Genomic DNA, 13295 nt, shown 5'->3' with positions numbered 1-13295 from the left:
CGACGACGCCATCGAGGAGCGCCGGCGGTGGAGCAGCGCCGGTCTTGATGTAGTCCCCCATCTGCGCGCCCTTGATAGTGGAGGAGACTTGCGCGTGCCACATGTTGTAGTTGGCACGAGTCAGCTTCTCGGAGACAGGTGGCAGGAAGCCAAAGGCGAAGGTCGGCATGGCAGCGGAGGAGGAAGAGCCGGCGGCCATGAGGATCAGTTCCGGGAGGAACAAAAAAAGCTCGATACCATATAGGAAAATAGGGGAACCAGATAACCATCGTGGTCTCTGGGTTGCATGTTATATATTCAGGGAAACGCCCCCTGTGTGGCTTAGATTACATCACGGTAGATTACACAACAACCTCAAGTGTCTATCCCAACAACCTCTAACAATATCTCTCTATACATATGTTGTACACCGCATGACTTGGTTGTCTAGGATACCTATGATGCATATCATCTAACAATATGGTTAGTTAACCTAACCGCGGGCGACGGAGACTAATTACAGGAAGAGTAACCCATTAAACAAGTGCGTCCTATGTGATCAGTGGCTATATCTCAGTCGTCACATGCTTGGTGGGACGTTTTTGTCACTAATCGGCCAAGAGCGTTGATCCTGGAGCGCGATATGGACAAACGGACGATCTCGTCGTCTGAATTTTCTGACGAAATGGCATCAGTCACAAGGGCGGCAAAAGAAGCCATTCTAAAGGTTACGGTAGCAACGTAACGGGCCAACTACTTGATAAAAACCAATGGATTGGATCGAGTGGACAACCCCTTTGTTCAACGACATCGTTGTGCAGTGTACTTGCTGCTTCAGAAAAGGCAGCTCATATGAACTCTGAACTCTTGATAACAATTCAAGTTTGGTTTCATCAGGACAGTAATGCATCACTGCGTATGATCCTTGTACTGTCAATCAAGTAGTAAAATTAGGAATGCGTCATCGGATTGCCTTTCATTCAGTTAAATTATGATGAAGCTAGCAGGTGAGGTGACACGATACTGTCATCAGAAAATAACCTTCAGGAACAGCGAACAGCCAAAGGGTGCTTGGTCTAGTGGCTAAGACACTCGAGCGGCACTCCACAGGTCCTGAGTTCGAATCCCCGTGGGAGCGAATTTCAAGCTGTGGTTAAAAAAATCTCCTCGCTCGCCCCAGGCCAAAGCACAAGTATTTCCCCCACCGGCCGAGGAACAGCGAACAAGACGACGGCAGAGCCAATGCATGTGCAATGTCTAAACGCTTCACTTTATCACTAACTTCCAACAACTACGTTAAGAAAACCATCATGGAGAAGAAAAGGTATACCTCAAATCGGGTCCTCAACAATGCTTAAGTAATGCATCAGCTGTACTGCAAGGTTTATTTCTTCAGTTAGTGGGCGGAGCGCGACCGCCCATCTCCATCGCATGTCCTCTTGAACGAAGCCAATTTTAATACTGCCTCATCATCAGCTGCTCAATGATCATTATTCACGGCGACCAGTACAGCAAGATTCTCGATTAATTAATCAAATGGTCGAATCAGAGTTAGCTAGCTTCCAACTCACACTCTCTGGTAACCTCATGCTCCTCTCCTGCCTACTTGCCTAGCGAGGCCAGCAGCGACTTCGTACCGGATCCAGCCTAAGCACAAGTCAAAGCGTCACTGTGTATATAAAGTCCTAAGCTTTGCTTGCTCCAGCGCTGCCTGTGCGCTAGCTCTGCGCGTTGTGAGCATTGCAAGCTTTGATGCTCGGCGTCAGGTGGTTTTCAGGGGAATCATCACGTTATTTCCAGTGAAATTCCTGCCGAGGAGCATGGATCACAAGCAGCAGCTCGCTCTGCGGCCGATCTCCACCAGGAGAACCGGCAGCGTCGCCGGCGAGGTGGCCGCGGCGATGGAGCGGTCGAGCCTGGCCACCGCGTCGTTCCGGGTGTACTACAGCCTGCGCCCCGGCGCCGTGCCGTTCCTGTGGGAGTCCAAGCCTGGCACGCCCAAGAGCGGCGCCGCCGGCGCCACGGCAGCCGTGTCGCCTGCGCCCGCCGAGATGATGGCGGTTCATCATCAACTCCCGCCAATATCGCCGCCGCCGTCGTCGTACCACTCGTCCCAGCTGAGGAAGGGGAGGAGGTGCCGGCCGAGGGCGTCGTGCCAGGCGGCGGCTGGAATCGTGAGGGCGCTGCTCGCCACGCTCGGCATCAGGAGGAGGTCGCATCGGCGCCTACCAGCCACGCTTTCTTGAGCTCACTGCTCACGTCGAGTTTGTTTGCTGCGCGCTTACTGCACAAGACATCAAGCTCATATATACATGAGCATACATGTACACTATACTACTATACAGTACAAGTACAAAGCTAAATCTGTTTTTACAAGAGATATATTTTTGTATCGTCTATGTGAACCAAGAGTCGATCGATTGCTTATATATGTTTAACTTTAACATGTAAATTAAGGTGGTGCATTAGCTCTGTGATAAAATGTTGTGCTATGTTTTAAATTCAGCTTTAAGTAAAATTCAATGGAGACAGTCCACAAAACAACTCTAGGAAGAGCACTCAAATCAGAGCATCTACCTGTTTTTTTAATGCACTCTAGCAGTGGCTCTCAAAATAGAGCAGTTAATTTTATTTCAACGCAGAATTCATCATTTGGGCCTCGCTTGTCAATGACTTTCTCAAATAAAATGAATCAGGAGAAGGGAGCAGGGAGAGCGAGGAGGCCAATATCATTGCCGGAGGCGTAGAGGGAGCTAGTGTTGGGGTGCAAAGGAGGGAGCCCGTTGGTCCAAATTTGTAATGAGGAATCTGCCGGTGAGGGTTGCCGGTAAACCTGACATGGGCTGAGATCCAAATCAACACCAATCCAAAACATATATGACCTCAGACGTGGAATAGGAGCGAGCAGCAATTATTTTATTTAATTGCGCTAACCAGAATTCAAACTCGAGACCTCTGGCTTTAATACCATATTGAGTTGCATGCACCGACCAGTTCAACCCAAAAGCTTAAGCTGATGGGGAGAGGTGGGCAATTCACTTATATTCCAACAATGTGAAAGTCAAATCCAAACCAAATTAGACCATGACTTCAATCATCCACACCAAACCATACCACTTATGCGCTAGACCCATTAAAATACATTTCCAACCCACCATTTCACCGGCACCTCATGCTATTGTTTATATTTAGCCATAAACAAAAGCAAAAAATAAATAGATTGAATAAAAAATCATTGTAAACTCTATTATTTACAGCCAAATCAGTTCAGCCCACTTTTATAGGGCCCGAACCAAACTGGCCCAACAATCTTTTCAGCCTATTTCAATCCAAACCAATACAGCCCAAAAGTAAAACCAAACCAAAAAATCCGGTTTTAACCCAAACTATTGTCAGGTTTAGTTGCCGGAGGTAGAGAGGGAGCCGGCGTTAGGGAGCGGAGAGGGAGCTGTCCGGAGTAAATCTGCTAGTGAGGGAAGCAACGCTGAGGGAAGGATTCAGCAGGGGGAGGAGGACAGGCGACTGGGTTATACAAATTACCACGTAAATTTAGAGCGCAGTTATATATGAGTTTTTTTTAAAAAAAAACAAGCACATGATTTTATAGCAACTATATTTTAATGCGCGTTGTTGTACCTTGTTGTTGGATCTGGTTTGAACTGTGTTTGGTTAAAACTGGTTATGATTGGAACCGAATTTGATTGGTTCAAACTAGGTTCTGGATGGTTCGAACTGTTTTTGGTTGTCGGGTCTAGTTCCAACTTGTATTTTTATTGGTTTGAACTTAGATTCTGACATGTTAAAACTAGGTTGTGACTGGTGACGGGTTCTAACTAGGATTTGATTGGTTCAAATTGGATTTTGATCAACCAATTCCGGTTTAGAATTAGATGATCCTTGTTTGACTGGTTCTGATCCTAACTAGTTTGTATTATCAATGCTATTGGCTCTGGGTCTAACTAGAATGACAATCACTAAATTTGTATATCATGTTCTCTGTCATGTTCATCCAAACACTTGATTTTTATTGGCTTCTTTCTGCAGGTGTTTTCGCATATCTTGACAACCAAGTGCAACAATTGTCTCAACATCCGAATGTAAGATAGACAACCTCTAGTCTAGATTTGTAAAGACTAGGAGTAGCAAAAGATTGAGCATATGATTAGATCCTGAGCAAGCTTGCCACGTGTGCGAGCAAGATGTCATCTGTGACCTTATCAACCGAATCTACCAACCATTCAACAGTGTTTTTCTCTCACAACAAATCAGTCAACAGTACTTTCTACCATGACTTATTATCAACCAAATGAACAAGACACTCCTCTGTGAGAGCCAATTTGGCTAACCCAAGCTAGCAAGGCATTTGCTCATATCAGATGTTTGTGTTCAGTCAGGCCAAACAACATCTTGGCGAGGTACTCTGCAGTCCCTAGGTTTCTTATACTAGATGCTTGTGTTTCCAAAATTCTTATGTCAGACGCTTGTACTTGTGGATAAACACGTGCCATGTATTATATATAATATAGACACTTTATGATTGCTATAGTTCTATAATTTTTTTTTCTTTGGGCTTTGTTTAGTTTCCAAAAAAAATAGCAAAAATTTTTTAGCCCCGTTACATCGAATCTTGCGATACATGTATGGAGTATTAAATATAAATAAAAGAAATAACTAATTACATAGTTTATTTGTAATTTACGAGACAATTTTTTTGAGCCTAGTTAGTCTATGATAAGAAAAGTACTATAATATGTATTTTGCAAAAAATTTTAAACTAAACAAGGCCTTCATGAAAAGCAGAAAAGGCACAGTTGCGCGTTGTGACTGGGCGCGCTAACGTCAATTGCACGACGGGCCTTCCTGATTCGGACTGTTGGAGTGTTGGGCCGTTCTTTTCTGGGTGTCAGACCCTTTTTGCTTCTAGAAAACCGGCCTAAGACAGGGAGACCCATTTAGGAACCCAAACCTAAAATAGGTCTCCAACACAATACCTATAGCCTTCAACAGAGTACCCATACAGAAGACCTATTTTGGGTATCAAGAGAGGCATAACCCAAATTTAGGTATCCTCTCTCCTCGAGACCCATTTGCAGAGAGTGTTGTCTTTTAGGTCTTGTTGTTGGAGAAGACTAAAAATAGGTATGGAACCTTTTACCTGTAGCGCTACCCAAAGGACAAATGAGTCTTGTATTTTGGGTGACGATTGTTGGAGATAGTCTAAGCAACCCATAATGCATTGCGCTGTATATACAAATACAATATGGTGTTCAATACGATTTTTTCCACTTTAAAATGTTACCGAAGTAGCGATAATATGTTTTTTTGTTCGAAAAAAAGGAGTACCGAAAAATACAGTTCTTTTTTTTTTAGAAATCGCCGTAAAATACAGCTGCCCGAGTCGGTTCACAAGAGAGAGTACGTTTCCGTCTCTCTTTAGAGATTTGTTGGGCCTTTGTGAAAAAAATAAATAATCAAGAAGCCCAAGCGTCTCCAACGTTCCGACTTCCTTCGTCGCGTCCTATATGTACAGCCGCGCGCGCTCCAATACAGCGCCGCCCACCTCGTCGGTTCGTCCCCGCGCGCGGCTTCGCAGTTGTTCTTCGAGTGCCGCTTCCGCTTCGGCGCGGATCGGCTCCCGTTTCCCGTTCATGGCCGGCCGCGGAGACAAGAAACCGGCGTCGCGGAAGGGCGGTTCCCCTCACGGATCGGTAAGTGCAGCGATGCCCCAAACCCTCCCTCTATCGGCCGCCAAAACGCTAATCGCCCCACTAATTTTATTTCGATCGGCCCCTAACTGTTAGGGTTCGCGGTTCGCCGCTGTTGTTAGTGTTCAACGTGGGTTGGTTCTTATCTGCATCTTCGTGGTTTGGTTGATAGGAAGTCCGAATTTGTGAACCATCTCTTTTTTCTAAACCCTTTTCTAGGGCGATGCAAGTACTGTCCTTTCTCTGCAATTATTAGGATATAAATAGGCGGTCAAGATGACACTTTTTTGTACAACATATGAGTTGTAGTTTTCTAATTGAACTGGAACAATATGTATGGTACGTACTCAAAGTTTGACAATTGTCTGGTTAGTTATTATTTAGTTATAATTTTGAATTCAGGTTAGGAATATTTTTGATAAACCTCGATGCTTTTTTTCATGCTTCTGACAATCCATTTTTACCTTTAGGTCTATGGAAGTTCTTCGGCACCACGAAAACAGGGTGCCTGTACATTCTCTCCTTCGGTTAGCAGCAAAGATTCATCACTGCAAAAGTTGGTTACACCAGTTCAACCACAGAAACCTGTAGACTCCAGAAGCAGTCAGTCTAGTACAGGATCTGACTCTGGAGCTGCCCCACTTGATATATGCATGAGTGCTAGCACATGCGCTGTCAAGTTAAAACCTTCTATACTCGAGACCAACAGAGAAAAAAGGCGAGACAGGGAATGTTCCAAGGATGTAGCTCCATTGCAATTGAGACCTGGAATGGTTCTTTTGAAAAGATTCATAAAGCCTAATGATCAGGTATGTCTATGTTTACCCATGTTATTGCTGTAATTACAAGGTCAATAACGTAGGCAATATGAGCGTAATTTTTTTAAATAGCTCCTTATCTTTTGCATTAACATCTTTTGTTGAAAGTAGCGCTTCATCTAAGGAATTTATGGGCTATAGAAAGAGTATGAAATGTTCATGCGGTTTCCCCGATAGCAAAAAAAATTGTATGCTCATTTCTTTGTAGTTGCTCATGTGTCATGTCTTCAATGTCCTATCAGCATATTTTGTTGCAACTCTCATAATTCTCAGATTTCATATTTCCCATGAATATTGCGCGTGATCTGTTGATTTGATTACCATGATATTCTTAATCACGTCAACTAATGCACACTTACTGCTGAAAGTATATACCTGACGCTTTCATTTCTCATATCAGGTTAAAATTGTCAAACTTTGTCGGCAACTTGGTGTTGGTCCCGGGGGATTTTATAGACCTGGCTACCGAAATGGTGCTATGCTAAGACTGTGGATGATGTGCTTAGGGAAGAACTGGGATCCAAATTCATACTCATATGGAGATAGACGTCCGTTTGATGGTGCTCAACCACCGACCATACCAGAAGAATTCAAGAAGTTCGTTCAAGATGTCATCCAAGCTTCCAATGAATTTTTGAAACAACAAAAAGGAGCTGCCAATGCTGTGCAAGAAATACCTGCGATGTCACCAGATATCTGCCTTGTTAACTTCTACAATAGTAGCGGGAGGTTGGGTCTTCATCAGGTACAAAAGAAACTCTTTATGTCTTGATATTATCAAATATCAGTTTCAGAACATTGTAATTTCAATCTGAGATCAATCTAGTCAATGTTCTAAATCCTGGACTGCTATTTATTTTTTCTTTTAAAAAAGGAATGGAAAACTGATTCCTGCTTAGCTAATTCGTTAAATGCTGTTTTTGGATGGACAACTGCAGTTCTGTAGACAAGATAAAAGCAGAAGCTAGTTATAGTCTTTTATTTTCTTTTTTTCCTCTCCTAATGGTAATTTCCTGTTCTTGGGCATTTCTAGTACAGCGTCCTTAGTTCCAGTGATCTAACAATTGAAATGTCATATCATTGCGATCTTGCTTGGTGATTACTCACTGGATTGTACCATTGTGTTATTTGATAGGACAAAGATGAATCAAAGAGCAGCCTTGACAAGGGATTGCCTGTCGTTTCTTTTTCGATAGGCGAGACCGCAGAATTCTTGTACGGCGATGTTAGAGATCAAGAGAAGCTTTCAAAGGTTGACCTTGAATCTGGTGACGTCCTGATATTTGGTGGTCAGTCAAGGCTCATATTCCACGGGGTTTCCACCACCAAACCTAAAACGGCACCAAAGTGGCTGATGGACGAGACAAATCTTCGACCTGGGCGTCTGAATCTCACATTCAGGCAATACTAGGCAGGTTTCTCTTCTTTTTTTGTTTACATAAACAGAGGAGGAAAACATTCCCCACCTTGAGCCTTGCTTTGAAATAGCGAAGAACTTGCTGTTCTATCAGATGAAATTTAGTATATGGTATAGCAATGAAGCCATATAATTGAATCAAAGCAGACACCAAGAATAGACTACACTCGTAAAGGCTCATGATACTTGGGTTACTTTACAAGTAGAGATCACTTATCTTTCTCATATTCCCGCATGTTCTTAGCTAAAGGTAGGAAGATCTATCTACAGTAACTGAAAACCACGACTTCATGGCTACTCACTTGAATGTTTGCTTTCATGGCCAATTTGTTGCCTTCATCATGCATGTGAGCATATGCCTATATTATGGATACATCAATTTTTACAGGCTTAAATGAAATACAATGAAAATTCTTACAGCACTGTTATACACAAGAAACAATAACTGAGAAAACACTTAGCCGGTGGAGATAGATTGAAAGGAACACGCGTGGCAGAAATTCTGATATTCGACGTCTTCCTTGAGAAATAGAGGGGACCTCGACGTTCAGTGCAAGGATAACGGTCAGTGGTGATGCCTGTGGTGACGCATCTCGTCCAGAATAACGGTCAGTGCAAGGATGAACGCCCGGTCTATGCCTGGGCTGATCCTCGCAGTATACGTGTGCCTCCCGAGCAGTGCACCACCTGCTGTGTTTTGGCGTGTAATCTGCAGGGCAAGCCACGATATATCAAAATCGGTTGCACTTACATTACATGATGAGCTCAAATCAAATGTGAAAAATCATTACAAAAAAAATAGTATGGTTAAGGCCTTGAGGAGCTGAAAGATGCTGCTCGCCTGAGCAATCGCGGCGTCGGAGCTGCCGCGACACACGGTGCACGCGCCATCGTAGTAGCTGCCTCGGATGACGAAGTCAGGCACCTCCTCGCCGGCGGCGTTGCCGGCCAGGAAGACGTAGATCTTGGTCCTGATCTGGAACGCCGACGACTTCACCGCGGCGAAGAGCAGGTTCCTCCGGCTGGTGCTGTCCCCTCTGAAGACCTCCCACCTGGTGTCCATGAAGTAGCCCGAGTCCTGCATGGTGAGCACCGGGCGGCGCGCGACGTCGAGGAGGAGGGACTTGCGCAGGAGCGCGAACACCGCGGCCTCCACCTGCATCACCGCGGCGCCGGCGGCGTCCGTGACGGTGAAGTCGCGCCCCGTCAGGCTGATCGTCTTGGTCACCGCGAACGCCGTGGCCTCCGGCGCGCAGAACCGCGCGTCCACCACCGCCGTCACTGGCGGTGCCGGTGCCAGTGTCGTGGCTGGTGCTGGCGCATCCATCTTCTCCGAGTCCTGACCACCAGCCGGGAACCCGCGCGCGCGGTGCCAATATATCGTCGGCGTCGAGCCGACGAGTCAAATGACGATGTTGAGGTCGCCGGTCGGTTTGACTTTGACGCGGGCCGCCGCCACGTCGGCGTGGGCCGCGGTCAGCAACCATTGGCGTCTCAGTAATCCAGCTGATCGCTTCCGGCCCACCAATCATATCGTCCAGCGTAAAGTCGGCCATTCCATGGATTTGTAATGTACGTTCTTTTGCTAAAAAAAATGAATGTGTACGTTCTACTCTTTTTTTTTTACCTAAAAAAGAAAACACTCTTGACGCAACACGAACTTATCCTGCAAAGGGAGCAGCAGAACACAACAGTATTTTTTGTGGGAACGGTTGCCGATCGTGTATTAACAAAGGAGAGTTACAAAACTCAGTAATAAAGAAAATAAAAAAAACATGTATACAGATGCGAGGCTCAAGAAGCAGAAACATAGTTACATTGGAACAATCTCTTTCGAACACTTTAACTGCTTGAGCGCACTAAAGCCTCACCTCATGCCTAATCTTGGGAATGAGGTAGTTTTGCAGAAATATCTTGCATTTCGCTCCGTCCACAACTTCCACGCTACCAGTGCAATGAGGGAGTCGGCTCCCAGTCTCTTGTCACCGTTCCACCGCGTTCTCTAGGAACTCAACCAAGCGAGAATGGATTCATCACCAATCTATGCTGCATTGGCGCTATTTCACCAAACCTGCCGGAAGAATGAGCATGACGTGATGACGCGGTCGATGGAGGCTCTTGGTGGCAATAGCAGTGGTCTTGGAAATCCAGAAGATGCTTGTGGGCTGTCTAGGCCTTGTTTAGTTAATTTCATTACACTCTAGCATTTTTGTTTGTTTGTGGTAATTATTGTCTAACTATAGACTAACTAGGCTCAAAAGATTCGTCTTGCCAATTCTGATCAAACTGTGCAATTAGTTTTTATTTTCGTCTATATTTAATACTTCATGCATACGTTTAAAGATTCGATATGCATACGTTTAAAGATTCGATGTGACGGAAAATCTTGAAAAATTTTAGGTGGAAGTAAACAAGGCCCTAGTGAAAATATATCATCCCTGGTAAATAGTACAATGCATCTCGTCGACGATGACGACATAGTCGATGCCCGGATTCTATACGCCTTCTTTCCCAGCAGCGCGGGCTGCGCGGTGGACCCCGGTGCGCCATCTTTGAATGGATGACGCGTCATGAACTCTGAAGGTCAGCGTTGCACTGATCGTTCAAGTGAAAAACAAAGTCTGGTCCGACTGTGTATTTTTTCCTCCTTCTAATAAAAACTTCCAGCAACGCTTTTATTTTGAAGAAAAAAGCTTGATAGCAACGGCCAAACTACTGACCATTCTATCAAGGTGCTCGTACTTGTATCGTTGGCACAAAGTCATTCCTTGGGAGGTTCTTGCAGACAGGGGACATCCTCAAATCGTACTTTCGTTGTGTCAACCTTGTCAAAGGCACACCATTCACAACACAAGGCCACAAGAAAACCTCAAATGAAGCAACATTAATAACGTCAAAATTACTACACTCTCCGTACTGTATTGCATTGCATAGACCGATCAGGACAACACAAAAAATTCAAAGGAGCAGCACAAGTGAAGGCGCGCGGCGGGCGGGCCTGGAACTGGAACCAAAACTGAATCGTACATGCGTGTCATCGCTGGAAATGCATCTCGTCGAGGATGACGACGAGCGCGACGACGAAGGCGTAGTCGATGCCCGGGTTGACGGTGACGCTGTACGAGTTCTTCCCCAGCAGCGCGCTCACCACGCTGAACCGCCGGTCGATCTGCAACGGCAACCAATCCATTCAGTCCAAGAAAGCAAATGAAATCACACGAGCAGTCGGCTGACGGCTGCGGGAGCACACTGCTGGAGAGTGGACACTTGCCTTGGCGATGACGGTGTCGGAGTCGCCGAGGGTGACGGCGCAGGCGCCGTCGTGGTAGCTCCCGGTGATGCGGAAGTCGCAGGCCTGCTCGGCGTCGTTGCTGGCGAGGAAGACGCTGACCTTGGTGGACCCTCGCAGCTGGATCACGGACGGCTTCACCACGGTGAACATGAGATCCCGCCGCCTGGTGCTGTCGCCCCGGAACACCTTCCACCGCGTGTTCAGCATCAACGCCTGCGTTCGAATTCCAAGCAGCCGGGCGCGTCAGGACAGGAGCACAGGAGGACAACATGAGGCGGGGAAGGGGAACAGATCGATCGAGAGCGAGAGGGAGAGGTCAAGAAACAGACCGATTCTTGGACGGTGAGGACGGGGCGTCGGTCGGCGTCGACGAGGACGCAGCGCCGGCGCAGGCTGAAGAGCACGCCGTCGACGCGCAGCACGAGCGCGCCCGTGGCCGCGTCCGTGACGGCGAAGTCGCTGCCGGACATGCTCAGCGCCTTGGCCACGGCCAGCGTCGCCACGTCCGCCGCGCAGAACCGCGCGTCCACCACCGCCAGCGCCGGCACCGCGGCGTCCTCCATCTCCATCTCCATCTCCATATCCATCGCCGCCCCGGTGGCCCGCCGCGGCGCGCGCAGGCACGGGCTAGGGAGGGCCCGACCGACGCCTGCTGCGGGCGAAAGCAAAGCAGGGGCAAATGCGATGCGACCAGACTCGGCGCACGGACGCGTCTTCGTCTTCCCCTCCTCGCCAAGTTTGACCAGGAGGGCGCTCAGGCAGGCAGGCACGCAGGGAGGTGCCTACAGCAGCGGTCCTGGCAATGGCAGCTCGGTTTCCACAACACGGTTTCAGATTGCGCTGCTGCATCTACGATCTCAGGTTAAGGTCGTGTTTAGTTCATGAACCGAAAAACTTCGGGACACTATAACATTTTCGTTTGTTCGTAGTAATTATTGTCTAATCATAGACTAACTAGGCTCAAAAGATTTGTCTCGTAAATTTTAACCAAATTATGTAATTAGTTTTTATTTTCGTATGTATTTAATACTCCATGCATGCATTTAAAGATTCGATGTGATGGAGAATCTTGAAAAAGTTTAGATTTTTGGAGGAGTTTTATCAAAAAAACCAAAAACTTCACGATTCTCTATTATATCAAATCTTACGACATCTATATAAAACATTAAATATAGATTAAAAAATAATTAATTATAGAATTAATTATAATTTACAAAACGAATCTTCTATGTCTAATTAGTCTATAATTAAGCAATAATTATTAAATATAAATGAAAATACTACAATGTTAAAAAATTCGTGTAGAGAACTAAACAAGGCCTTAACAGCCTTTTTGTGGTAATAATATAAAATGAAAGGAGGAGGAATTCAGGAAAGACAAATCTGCGTTCACTTCGTCAGGTAGTACACGTGTGAGCAGCAGAGGTGGTGAATGGAGTATGGACACGCTTTTCTCTATTCCATTCTTTGGCCTTGTTTAGTTCCGAAAAGATTTTGGATTTCGGTACTGTAGTACTTTCGTTTGTTTGTGACAAATATTATCCAATTATGAACTAACCAGTATCAAAAGATTCGTCTCGCGATTTCCAACTAAACTGTGTAATTAGTTTTTGCTTTCGTCTATATTTAATGCTTCATGCATGTGCCGCAAGATTCGATGTGACGGAAAATCTTAAAAACTTTTTGCTTTTTGGGTGAACTAAACAAGGCATTTCTTTCGGCGTCCCTTCTTTAATCTTTATTTATTCACGATCACAGCTCAAGCTGAGTCATGGAAGTCGTGAGGAGATTAAAAGAACCAAATCCTTGGCTTCCTTTCACTTTCTTCTTCTTTCCCCCGAGAAACCAGCACTCTGAGTTCTGACACACCGAAGGGTCGTCGACAACGTATATGAACCGATCCGCCGTCCATTTCGGTAATTGGTGGCGGTCGGCAAGGCAGTTTTTTTCAGTGGGCCGAGGTGCCCGTGTCCGCGTTCCAAATCCGTGGCCAGTCCATGCGCAAGACTAGGTCCGTTCGCGGCCCAACCCACGGGCGCAGCGCAGTTTAGGAGGCCGAAATTTACCTGTGGAGGCGGAAGGCG

The 13295-nt window shown here is 46.0% G+C and overlaps 4 protein-coding genes across 4 annotated transcripts; 2 read left to right on the top strand and 2 right to left on the bottom strand.

The window, feature by feature from the left end:
- LOC8057386 lies at positions 1052-2502 on the top strand. The gene has a single exon (XM_021451452.1). It carries the CDS (start codon positions 1800-1802, stop codon positions 2223-2225), a length of 426 nt encoding a protein of 141 aa, XP_021307127.1. The 5' UTR covers positions 1052-1799; the 3' UTR covers positions 2226-2502.
- On the top strand, positions 5546-8245 carry LOC8057069 (alpha-ketoglutarate-dependent dioxygenase AlkB). Its single transcript, XM_002466167.2, has 4 exons — positions 5546-5687; positions 6155-6493; positions 6903-7247; positions 7638-8245. The coding sequence occupies exons 1-4, from the start codon at positions 5628-5630 to the stop codon at positions 7911-7913; spliced, it is 1020 nt and encodes a 339-aa protein (XP_002466212.2). The 5' UTR covers positions 5546-5627; the 3' UTR covers positions 7914-8245.
- On the bottom strand, positions 8485-9246 carry LOC8057068 (protein LURP-one-related 15). The gene is made up of 2 exons (XM_002463606.1): positions 8761-9246; positions 8485-8628 (listed from the first exon to the last, which is right to left on the bottom strand). The coding sequence occupies exons 1-2, from the start codon at positions 9244-9246 to the stop codon at positions 8485-8487; spliced, it is 630 nt and encodes a 209-aa protein (XP_002463651.1).
- On the bottom strand, positions 10718-12060 carry LOC8057385 (protein LURP-one-related 15). Its single transcript, XM_002463605.2, has 3 exons — positions 11541-12060; positions 11191-11424; positions 10718-11088 (listed from the first exon to the last, which is right to left on the bottom strand). The coding sequence occupies exons 1-3, from the start codon at positions 11796-11798 to the stop codon at positions 10954-10956; spliced, it is 627 nt and encodes a 208-aa protein (XP_002463650.1). The 5' UTR covers positions 11799-12060; the 3' UTR covers positions 10718-10953.

Source organism: Sorghum bicolor, chromosome 1 (genome assembly GCF_000003195.3).
Source record: "Sorghum bicolor cultivar BTx623 chromosome 1, Sorghum_bicolor_NCBIv3, whole genome shotgun sequence".
Taxonomy (NCBI): Eukaryota; Viridiplantae; Streptophyta; class Magnoliopsida; order Poales; family Poaceae; genus Sorghum; species Sorghum bicolor.
Note: the sequence above shows the minus strand (reverse complement) of the source record. Positions and strands in the feature narration are given on the sequence as shown.

Bases quoted from the DNA above. Each gene is read 5' to 3' on its own strand.
- LOC8057069 (XM_002466167.2), top strand. From the start codon at position 5,628: ATGGCCGGCCGCGGAGACAAGAAACCGGCGTCGCGGAAGGGCGGTTCC. The intron at 5,688-6,154 runs GTAAGTGCAGCG...TTTTACCTTTAG, and splicing joins GCGGTTCCCCTCACGGATCG to GTCTATGGAAGTTCTTCGGC. The intron at 7,248-7,637 runs GTACAAAAGAAA...GTTATTTGATAG, and splicing joins GGAGGTTGGGTCTTCATCAG to GACAAAGATGAATCAAAGAG.
- LOC8057386 (XM_021451452.1), top strand. From the start codon at position 1,800: ATGGATCACAAGCAGCAGCTCGCTCTGCGGCCGATCTCCACCAGGAGA.
- LOC8057068 (XM_002463606.1), bottom strand. From the start codon at position 9,246: ATGGATGCGCCAGCACCAGCCACGACACTGGCACCGGCACCGCCAGTG. The intron at 8,629-8,760 runs GCGAGCAGCATC...CTTGCCCTGCAG, and splicing joins CCGACGCCGCGATTGCTCAG to ATTACACGCCAAAACACAGC.
- LOC8057385 (XM_002463605.2), bottom strand. From the start codon at position 11,798: ATGGATATGGAGATGGAGATGGAGATGGAGGACGCCGCGGTGCCGGCG. The intron at 11,425-11,540 runs GTCTGTTTCTTG...ATTCGAACGCAG, and splicing joins TCCTCACCGTCCAAGAATCG to GCGTTGATGCTGAACACGCG. The intron at 11,089-11,190 runs GCAAGTGTCCAC...TTGCCGTTGCAG, and splicing joins CCGACACCGTCATCGCCAAG to ATCGACCGGCGGTTCAGCGT.